The 11,239-nt window shown below is 47.9% G+C and overlaps 1 protein-coding gene across 2 annotated transcripts in view; it reads right to left on the bottom strand.

The window, feature by feature from the left end:
* The window catches only part of Aox2 (aldehyde oxidase 2), an 89,386-nt gene that overhangs the window by 59,580 nt on the left and 18,567 nt on the right, over positions 1 to 11,239 (bottom strand). For both annotated transcript variants that reach the window (NM_001008522.2, XM_087566156.1), the window contains 7 exon segments: positions 188 to 357; positions 1,551 to 1,643; positions 2,035 to 2,221; positions 2,786 to 2,970; positions 3,735 to 3,844; positions 6,780 to 6,873; positions 7,533 to 7,684. In NM_001008522.2, the coding sequence (NP_001008522.2) occupies positions 188 to 357; positions 1,551 to 1,643; positions 2,035 to 2,221; positions 2,786 to 2,970; positions 3,735 to 3,844; positions 6,780 to 6,873; positions 7,533 to 7,684 (991 nt within the window).

Below are 11,239 nucleotides of genomic sequence, written 5' to 3'. Positions count from 1 at the left end.
ACCTTAGGGCCATTTTCAGGTGGGAAATTCCAGGGAATGGTCCTGACCAAAGCCCATCTCTTGGTCAATATTTAATATTTAGTAAAGCTTGTTTTAATTTGGCCCAAAATGGTAGAATTAATTTTTCTCTGTTCATGACTCTTTGGATTAACTGAACCTTTAAAAGGTTCTTGGAAGTTTTACTTACATGATTCTTGCATGAGCTCTGGTACTGGTCACTAAAGCCATGAAAAGTTCTTTATCCACCCTGGGGATGTCATCACAAAATACAGCTTCCCCCGTGGCATGTTTAAGACCTGACAGGTGCATGATGGGACGTCCAACTGGATCTTGGAGAGGTTGGTGAGAATTCACTCTCTACAGAAGAAGAGAGAGTTAGCCCAGAAAACTTTCATCTCAGGAGGCCTGGCTGACTCGGGGAGGAGGCCCAGGACAGTCCCTTTGGGCCACAAACATCAGAGCGAGTCAGAGGATGAACATGACCATTTCACGATGTAACTAGAGTGAGGCACTGTCCTCATCCTTCCAATGACAGACCTGCTTGTGTGCATCATTCTGATGAGGCCTAAGTGACATGGCACGACCGCAGAGGGAGACCAAAGTCTGTGTGAGAAGACTTGACAGGGGGCAGAAAGCCAGGGGAAGTTGAAAGAGTTTATTCTGGAGCTTTTCTCTGCGTGTTAGGTGTCTAACCATGGACAAATGGCTAACAGAGGTGCCCATTTAACATAGCAAAGCAGACTCTGGCCACAAGACTCCCTCACCCCCACTCACAAGTACCTGTACAGAGTCATGCTGGCTGGCGTACCTCACTCTACTCTCGCTTCTCCGGCCTCTGAGCTTTACTTCTGTTTCCTAGCTTCTCTGATTTCTACATAATCTCAGCCATCTTGGATTTTGTTCTCTTGGTCTTTGGCTTCTTTCTTACCCCCCTGCCCCCATACCTCTCCCCTCCTCTCTCTTCTTTTGATTTCCCCCATCCCTTCTCACGGACAGATTCAGTCTTGACCCTTCCAGATGCCTCTGGCTGTTCTTTCCCTCATGTCTACAATAAACCCTACCTCTTCAACCACACCTAGGAGAGCTGTGTCCTCATTTTTTCATTCAGTGTGTGTGTGTGTGTGTGTGTGTGTGTGTGTGTGTGTGTGTGTGTGTTGGGGAGGGCATGCACCAGCAAGAACAGCTATTTTCTAAATTGTTCTTCCAGAAGGGTGAGCTTAGTCACTTGCAGGCCTCTTGTTTGCTGACTGGAGATTAAACACGTGCAGTGTGGGCTAGAGACTGAACCTCTGGGCTTAGCTACTCTTCTGGGTAGGTATTTAACAAATACCCAAAGATATCACTTTAGAGTAATTATGACTCTGTCTGCAGATCCGTCTGGCTGTGCAGCCTTGTGTCCTCCAGCTCCAGCTCTTGGGAGCCAGAGGCTACTGACTTGGATTAGGAACAATTAGAAAGAACTAAAAGCCACCCATGTGAAGAGCTTGCCTGGTCCACACAGTTCCCTCTTATCTCTCAGTGTAGGTTTCAGTGAAATCAAACTCACTGACCTGGTATGTTTGGACTCCCTGGGGTAGCGTGACCTGGAAATCTCCCAGAGAGCTTCGGGACCCGTCTGCGATCTCTGGATAACGCTGGCTGTCCTGGAATCACTCAGCACAAAGAGAGAGACTGGTTAGTCTGGTTCAGGTTGGGTTTGGATTATGTAAAAACTTCTCCTAATGTGCTGAGGGTGGCCTAGTTACCCTGCCAGGGTTTCACTTTTTATGACCCTGGTGCCCTTCCACCCTCCCATCCATGACAGGGCTTGGGTGACTGGTTTGAATCTTATCCTCAAGTCCCTGGAGGGATAGGTCTGATAGTGAACTTAGAGGTGGGGGTGGAGGGGTGTTGCTAGGAAGAACACTCTAGGCTGGAGAAGCCATCCCAGAACGAGCCAGAGCCCACGGCTCACAAAAGGGAGAAAGCTTGGTTAAGGCCTTCTGACCAGGAGCATGTGTGAGAGCAGCTCTCACTGTCTTCCAATGCACTTACGGTGGATTCAGGGAGCAGCCTCTTGTCAGCCTTCAGTTCCTGCAGAACCTCCAGGTAGAACTTGAAGAAGAAGCTGACAATGAGAGTCCTCCTGAATTCCACTTTGCCTCCCACGGCTGAGCCTGGGAGGGAGACTTCGTCCAGGAGCAGTCTGCAAGCCTCGTCTAGCAGCAGTGCGTTCCAACGCCTGGCACAGTGTGAGGTGAGAAGAATCAGTTAAAGGCTGTTTGATTGCAGGGGTTCCCTTAGAATCACGATTAACAAGGGACTTTGGAAAAAAAATCAAAGCCTGAGAGTTGCTCCAGGAGGCACAAGAATCGTGTCTGGGAATGGGGCCTTCTCCATTGCAGCATAAGTCATGCATGTTTTAAAGTCAGAATATTCTAGAACCATTCCAGAATATTCTGGAGCAGAACAGAATTCACACTTGGATGCCCTACCAGGGAAGAAATAGCGTGAGCCCTATGATAGGAGCATTGGGTGTTCTGTGGAGAAGCCTGCTGGGTGTTCATTTGCAGGAGAAAAGGGGGCTGAATGAGAAAACACAGGCTGTTTTTGTTGTGTCCCTTGCCCCAAAAGTGGCTTAATTGAAGCCAAATAATGTGGAATTAACTGAGCAAAACTAAAGAAGGAAGAAGCAGTGATCTTCTTTGAGCCTGAGTTCTGTCATTCCAGGGCAACAGTTGTCAACGGTTGTCAGGGCCAATTGCTCTTCCTGTCATTGAGGTTCCCTTTAAGGCACAGGACTCACCGGCCCAGGAGCTGCTGGCAGGATCTGTGTGCACTGACGGTGGTGGGCCCCACCCCTCCATAGGCAATGCTCAGCTCCTCAATGATGTCTGTGCCTTCTTTGAACAGGACTCTCATGCCAGCATTTACATCAGGCAAGGCGTTCTGATGGCACTGGGCCTGCCGGAAGGCAGACACAAACTCCCGCTGAGGAGACAGAAACCACTGGGGGTCATTTGATATATCAGAATAAAAAGCTAGGTTTCTTCCCAGGTCCTCTGCAAGAGCAACAAGTGCTCACAGGGCTGAGCCATCTCTAACTCAACCGTTTTCCTATTTGCTACCTTTGCATGCCAAAGTTTCTGTCCCACAGGAAGGACTACCAAAGATCAACCATTGCTGAAATGAAACTTAAGACTTCATTACAACCTGTGAGTGTTGTGTGTGTGGTGCGCGTGTGTGTGATTGTGCTTCTTTTAGAGACAAGCACAGCTTTTGGGAAGAGGCCTATGGAACAGAGGGCTGAAGGCCACTTCCATAGCTAGCTGGGTGGCCACATCCACTTTGGTATCCCTGGCCAGTGAACATCTGGAGGCCTTGTGTTTCTATGAGTTGTAGGGGTTGGCAGAAATTCGGGGCTGGGAAAGCCAAGTCTGGGGCTCTGGCTTCCTGTGTGTCAGGTAGAGAAGCTCCGTCTGCAGCTGGAGAGCCTTTACCCATGGAAACAAGCGGGCTTGGGAGCATGACCACAGGCAGGACATACCCTACAGCTGCAACAACTACTAAACCCCACGTCCCAGCACCGCTTATGCAGGGCAGTCCCAGAGGCTTTTGGTGAACCAGTTTGTAGTGGGTTAGAAACAGTTTTAGGGGCACAGTCACCTTCCTTCCACCTGTCTGCATATGGCAGAGATGACTTCACTATGGACGACGGGGAGAAACAACTTCAAGGCCACTAACCAGGTTCTTACCTTCTGAGAGTGGGGGATGTACACTGACCCCAGAATCTCTTCAGGCTTCAGGTCTTCATTTGCCAACCCAGCAAGAAAATGTCCATTGAGGGGAATCTGCCTCAGGCCTTCTGTGGAAGGAAATGCCATTTCTATACAACTGAGGGAAAGGCAAGCCCGTTTCACACTTTCAGAGGTTGGCTACCAGAGGAGAAGGCACACAACCTCTGTTCACAGAGACTGATGCAGAGGTCCCAGTCTGTGACACTGCTCCACGTCCCCTTTCCCTCCACTGTACGTGACATTTGTTTCCCTGTCAATGCTCACGCCATACCTACCAGCCCTGTGGGTTTTCATCCTTCAGCAGAGGCTGGCTAACTAGAATGGTGGACAAAGGGTCAAGGCTGAGGTGGAATTTAATGCTAACACTGGCTTAACTTCACTGCTAGCACAGTCATCTGCTTTTCACACTTGGTTTTGTGTTCTGGACGTAAGCACACCTTTAAACAGCTTGTCAAATCTCCCTTGTGCTCAGTTGTCCCCTCTTGGGTCCCGAGCATTATCCTCTGGCTTTAAAACATGGTTTGCCCTTTTAAAGGCATAGGCCAGTGTTCTCAACCTGTCCTAAGACTATTGGAAAATACAGATATTTACCATTCATAACAGTAGCAAAGTTACAATGAAAATAATTTTATGTTTGGAGGAGGGGGGTCACCACAACACGAGGAACTGTACTAGAGAGTTGCTGTGTTAGTAAGGGTTGAGAACCACTGGTCTATGTCCTGAAAAGGTCAAACTACAGCCCAGGGATGGCATGGATTCTGTGCTGACGTGGTCGTAATTGGGTGGAAAATCCCAAAGTCCCTGCTGATCACTGCCTCCCTGCCTTGCTGCTAAGTCCGTGAGCTGAGATCCTGCCTTCTCTGGAGGGATGGGGTTCTGCTCCAGCTTTGGTAGAGTTTGGAAAGTAGAAACCGTAAGTCAAAGGCAACTACAAATATCCCATAGGACATTGTTACCATTGTCATAGCAGAAGGCCCTGGGAAGGGACCTCACCATCTTGGTATCCCCAGAGCCTTGACCTCTTGACTGTTTTGTGTATACTGGGGTCATCCCAAGCTGCAGGCCTCGTGTCTTCAGAGAGGAGCCTGGCTCAGTTAGTACACTTAACCTTCTATGCCCTCCCTCCTAACAGAAACCAATCAGGGAGTGGGGCCTTAGCACTTTTTTTCAGCCCCCAAATCTTTCCCCATCACCTCTGAGCTCTGAGCAGTGAGCGACAGCATTAGGCACTTCAGGGAGCCTAGATGTCCATGGGGGCAGAGGCTGTGGCAGCTTTCTCTGTTTCCCTATGCCTGGGAGATGGCAGTGAGTCAAGATCTGCTGAGGGAGTGGGAGGGACAGAGGACAGAGTATTGGATGGTAGTAGGTATTCAGGGAGGAAAGAGGAGGGGCATTTCAGAGCTGGAAGCCCTGGAGACAGGACAGCATGGTTTGGGGAGATGAACGGAAGTCAGACTAACATTGGTCCACATCTGCTAAGGTTTCAGCCCTAGTCTCTCTCAAAAGTTAGGGCCAGAAAGATGGCTTGGGAGAAAGAGCAATTGTAGCCAAGTCTGATGACTTGAGTTCAATTCCCCAGGACCCCTTTGGTGGAAAGAAAGAACGGTCCACTTGTGCACTGTGATATGCATCACACACACACACACACACACACACACACACACACACACACACACACACACACTCAGACGCACACACAAGGTACAATACATTAGAAAAAGAACACCTCATTCAGCTCACGGAATTTAACAGGGACTGTAACAATGAGGTGATAGCTGGGGAAGCTGTGGTTGAACACTTACCCTGGCCTGAGATGGAACTCTGGCGTGAGATTGGGGGGCTGTTTGGGGATGACTCAGATTGGATGTAGATTGAGGGAGGAAGGCAGGTCCTTTGCTCTCTTAAGCTAAAGGAAGACATCCTCTGAAACCTACCCACTCCCCCACCCCACTCTCTCTCTCTTTTTTTGTTTTTTTGAGACAGGATCTCTTTACATAGTTCTGGAACTCTGTAGACCAGGCTGGCCTTGAACTCATAAAGATCCTCTTGCCTCTGCCTCATGAGTGCTGGGATTAAAGGTGTGTACCACCAAGCCTAGTTCTCACTCACTTTTTAAAAGAATCTAATTTTATTGTTAGTTATGTACAGTTATGTTTTATGAGGTTACCTGCATGTGAATGTGGGTGACATCGGAGGCTAGCGACACCACATTTCCTGGAACTGAGTCACAGGTGGTCATGAACTACCTGACGTGGGAGCTGGGAGGGAACTCAGCAACAGCAGGGTACGTTCCTAACTGCAGATCCACTTCTCCAGCCACGTCGCTTTACTTTGAAAGACTGGGTTTTAATTTTTGAAAATGATATATAATATATAGCCACACGTCTCTGTGGACATGTACCATGAGCGCAGGTACCCACAGAAGCTGGGGGCATTGAGTCCCCCAGGAACCAGAGCTGTAGGCAGATGTGGGTGCTAGGAACTGAACTCCAGTCCTCTGCAAGAGCAGTGTGTACTCTTAGCCTCTGTACCATCTCTGCAGGACCCTGAAACCTCACTCTCTGTTAGCCTTTACACACCATGCCTGGTCAAGCAAGAACAGTGAACTAACACATGAGCATAAGGTCGTGTGTGTGTGTGTGTGTGTGTGTGTGTGTGTGTGTGTGTGTGGTGTATGTGTGTGTGTGTGGTGTGTGTGTGTGTGGTGTGTGTGTGGTGTGTGTGGTGTGTGTGTGTGGTGTGTGTGTGTGTGGTGTGTGTGTGTATGTGGTGTGTGGTGTGTGTGTATGTGTGTGTGTGGTGTGTGTGGTGTGTGTGTATGTGTGTGTGTGGTGTGTGTGGTGTGTGTGTGGTGTGTGTGTGGTGTGTGTGGTGTGTGTGTGTGTGTATGTGTGAACTGAGAGTTGGTGACCTAGGCTACTACTAAATGCAGTTCCTTAAGAAAAATTAAAAATGTAATTAAAACCAAAAGGCTCTCTAAAGGCTTCCCAGAGTGCAGCTTACCTTCTGACAGCAGATTGAGTGTGGCGTTGCCCACAGAGAGGATGGGATTCAGGTCCGAGTAGTAATGCCTGCTTATAACATGTCCACCTAAGGACTAGAGAGAGAGCAACATCTTGGTTAGTGTCTCAGATCAGGACATTTGCTCAGAAGGATCAAGAGGAGTCTTGGCCAGTTCTGTCCTCAGGGGTCGGTAGATGTTGGGAGGCATCTCTTAGGCTTGTTTTGCCTGACCCTATTTCTCTGTTAGATGTGCTTCCAACCCCCAAACTCATCTGTCACCCTCTCCTTGACATCACGTGAGTTTTGGAAAAGTCAACGACATCTGCTGACTCCCGAGGGCTAAGGATCTCTGTTACACCACCCAGTGGATGTGGGAGAAGTGGCATGCATGTGTGCTTGGAAAACCTCATGACAGTGATTCTCCAGCTGTGGTCTGAACCACAAAGTCAAAGGCTGGCCAGCTTTCTGTAGGTACTATACTTCTGTTAATGAAACCTAAGACTAAATCAGTCTTTTTGACAGGTTACCAAGAAATTAGCAAAGCCATGATGGCCTTTGTGACCCGTGTTCTTGCTTAGCTACTGTGTTGAATTTCATCTAGAATTTTCCTGAACGTTTTACTAAATGTCACTTATTGATTTAAAAGTCTCTGTTAATTGGTCTGTCACTTTAACCCGTCGAGCTTTCAGCTTATCCCATTGTCTCAATGATGAGAAACAACTATGTGCCCAGAGACTGATAGCCATGACCCACCGCCATGTTCCGGATCTGCTGTCCCGCCAAGCTACGGAGGTGTTTCAGGAGAGCTCGGTAGGTCTGAGTTTTCTCCTCTGGGAGCTCAGAGATGCTCTCAGCTAAGACGTCTTTCACCTGAGCCAGGCTGCAGCAGGCACCTATGGTCAGTCCTGGAAAAGCAGGTTGTTTCATTGGCACGAAGGTGCAGAGCCCACATCACTACCCTAAGGTCTCACTTAACATTTGGTTAGTGTGCTGACTGCCGTGTGTGTGTGTGTGTGTGTGTGTGTGTGTGTGTGTGTGTGTGTGTGTGTGTGTGTGTATGTGTGTGCGTGCACACAACCTTGGTTAGCAATCCTGGTTGGTTTTATTTTATTTTATTTTATTTTTTTGGTCAAAGTCTTTCATTGATTGAGAGGTCTGCCTGTCTCCACTTGCTGACTATTGTGATTACAGCATGCCCTATGCCCTATTTTGCTCAGATATTGTATGTGGATTCTGGGGATTAAACTTAGATTTTAATGCTTGCAAGACCCAGATAGCTAAGCCAATTTCCCCAGTCTTGGCTATAAAACTTTTAAAAGGCTCCATGGTGGTCCATCTCCTGTGCAACTATGGATGGGACCCTGTGGCCACACTCGTCTTTGGACAAGTATGAAGAAGTAGAGATAGGAGAGAAGAAACGTTGGCAACAACATGCCAGTGGTAGACCCGGCTAGAACTTCCATGATCCTTCTGAATGACCATGATTACTATGTGGTTAAGGAGAATAAATCTGATAACATTATCACAATAGCAAAGGACATTTTGAATCACTAGGTCATGGTCTAAAAATCAACAATTATTTTTCAGAAGGAATGGGATTTTATGGAACCCTGAAGGACAAACATGAATGGCCTTCTCTCTGGCTTTATGGGTCTCACAGGGTTTATGGTGATGCCAATTTGAATCTGACATGACAGCACCACACTAGGACTCCCCGAGAGGAATGGCTCTTGATGATTCTTAGCAAAAAAACATGTGAACAATTAACCAAGTGATGACCAAACCAAGCTTCTATTTACCAGTGAAGACATGAAACAGGCTGTGTATGCCTCTCCACGTAAATCACCCCACTCGGGGTGACGTTTCAGTATATACTGATTTGAAAACATTTCAAAATATAATAGCTCAGGAATTTAGGCCACGAAGACCCAAACAAGGATCAAATTAGTAACATTTTGGCTGCGGATTTTCCAACTCTGATAATCATAACCTTCATGAATCGGTCCATGAGGGACACTGGCCAATCAAAACATACACATCCCAAGGGAGCAGCTGCCTCAGACTTCCCATTGGTGGATGGTGTTGGGTTTGGGGAAGTTCAGGGGTCACAGCAAGGGGCAAAGGAAGCCATGGGTGAGCATCCAGGAGGAGTGGGACAGTGCTACTTGCCAACTGGCCCAGAGATTAATCAACGTTTTGACAAAGTTGGAGTTAAACACGTGAGCAAGAACTCCAGGGTTTCTCCTCAGTAGGACGAAAGGGTTCAAATCAATATAGGAAACTATGTGGCCACTGGAACCACCCAGGTTTGACCTTTTCAAGTAAGTCCTTCACCTCTCTCAAGTTTACATAATGAAACCCCAGCACACGGGGTTTGCGTTGAGTTCGCTCGCAGGCTTGGGTAATAACTGCTGTGAGTCTGAATTTCAGCAGGTTTCAGGGTGGATTTTGAATTTTCTCCTGTTGATTCATCTTTGAGAATATTCAACACTCCCACACAGCTATGTTTTATCAATATTAAATGTTCTTGGCACAATGCATACCGTGTCTTTGCCAACACACCCCATCACCCCCCCACTGCTTCACTAACCTCAGCTAACTTCCCGGATGGAGAAGACCAGTGGCTTACCATCCACAGGCCCAGAAGATCTCACCTGAAATCTGTGACTGAATGGCCCCTCCTTTTCAGAACGTCCGCCTGGAGTTCTTGCCTGTCTCGGCATCTCATACAAGATAACTCTTATGAGATCTGGTCTTTCCTCAGAACCCCTACCTATGGCCTGTTGATTCCTTACCTCCATGGATTCTATTGGAATCAACGGTTCACTTCTGTAAAACCTCTGGCCTTGGCCAGAGTAGCCCATGCTTGCCACCCCAGCATGGGGTGAGACAGGCTGATTTTGAGGCCAGCTTGGCCTATCTAAGGAAACTGTGCCTCAAAATAAAACAAAACCGAACCAAACCAAAATGGTCTTTCTAACGACAAACTAAAGCTCAAACCCAAGGGCTGGAGAGATGGCTCAGTGGTTAAGAGCGCTGACTGCTTTTCCAGAGGATCCTGGTTCAATTCCAAGCACATGGCAGCTCACAACTGTCTGTACTTCCAATTCCAGGGGATCTTATACCCTCACACAGGCATGCATGCAGGCAAATACCAAGGTACACAAAATAAAAATTAAAAAAAATGCTCAAACCCCAAATCCCTGCCTTATCTTTGCAGGAGCCTAGCAGAGCTAATCTTGTTCCCTGTCAAATGATTATTTCCGAGAAGACCCCAGCCCTCTTTAGGGGAAAAAAAACCAACAAAAAAACCAAAACAAAACAGACACAACATCTTACAGACATCTTCATGCTGTCATTTAGGTCAGGAGCTTTATACAGAGACTGGAGTGGCTCAGCGCTGCCTTGTTGGCTTCTTGTTGATTTTGTTTTTGAGGCAATCTCTTGTAGCCAAGCCTAGCCTTGAATTCTGATCTTCCTTCCCCCTCCTGCCAAGTGTTGGGATTCTACGCAAGAGGCTTGGAGCCACGGCACCCTGCTCTTGCTTCTGGTTTTAACACAGATAACAGCAAGAACAAGAACAAGAACAAGAACAAGAACAAGAACAAGAAGAAGAACAAGAACAAGAACAACAACAACAACAAAAACCAATCAAACAAACAAAAAACCCCACTCAGCTTATCCCTTTGGTGGGCTCTGAGCGCCATCTCTCTGCTCTGTATCCCACAAGAGTTCAAACTCTGACCAAGGCCAGGCAGGCCATCCGGGCCTTTCTTCTGGTGTCTCCATGTTCACATTACCTCCTCATGGTGGTTTTATATGATTTTTGTCTTTGGTCACAACACTTGTTTTGCTTTCTGATGGACTCAGAAAGCTCTCCGACTTGTAACTCTGCCTCGTGGGCCCACAGCGGCGACCCTGGGACACTTCATAGTAATGATTTTGAAAGAAACCTAGACTGAGCCAACCGTGGACATATGAATGAACATGCAGGTTAAAGAAACCTTTACATCAGAAGTGATTAACGTCCAGATTTGACCCCGGGGTGTGTGCTGCTGTGAGCACCTCTGGTTTCAGTTCACCCCAGGGGTGCTCGCACTCTGGGCCACAGGAAGTTTCCTGAAGGCCACTAGAGGGCACTCATGCCTTAGCTTTAGGTGAGTCATTGTCCGCACATCGCACAGGCTTCAGAGCCTGGCTGGCTTCCTCTAGCTAGGGGCGAAGCTGGGCAATTAATGTGAAAGGCGCTTCCGGCCCGGGGGGTGGGGGGGAGTGGCGATTCTGAACTGTGAGCGGGTGACCTTGTAACCTGAGGCCCTTGGGCGAGCACATTTTCTTTTTGCACTGCAGGTTCTTCATGTATAGAGGAAAGAGTGGGTTATGCTGAGAATTGTGAATTGTGCTCCGAAAGGCCCTTTTGGGGCCTCATATAAGGGCCCCAGAGGCAGGAGGGCTGAGGA

This window comes from Rattus norvegicus, chromosome 9 (genome assembly GCF_021556685.1).
Source record: "Rattus norvegicus strain SHRSP/BbbUtx chromosome 9, alternate assembly SHRSP_T2T, whole genome shotgun sequence".
NCBI lineage: Eukaryota > Metazoa > Chordata > Mammalia > Rodentia > Muridae > Rattus > Rattus norvegicus.
The sequence above is the reverse complement of the archived record's forward strand: the minus strand, read 5'-3'. Positions and strand labels throughout refer to the sequence as shown.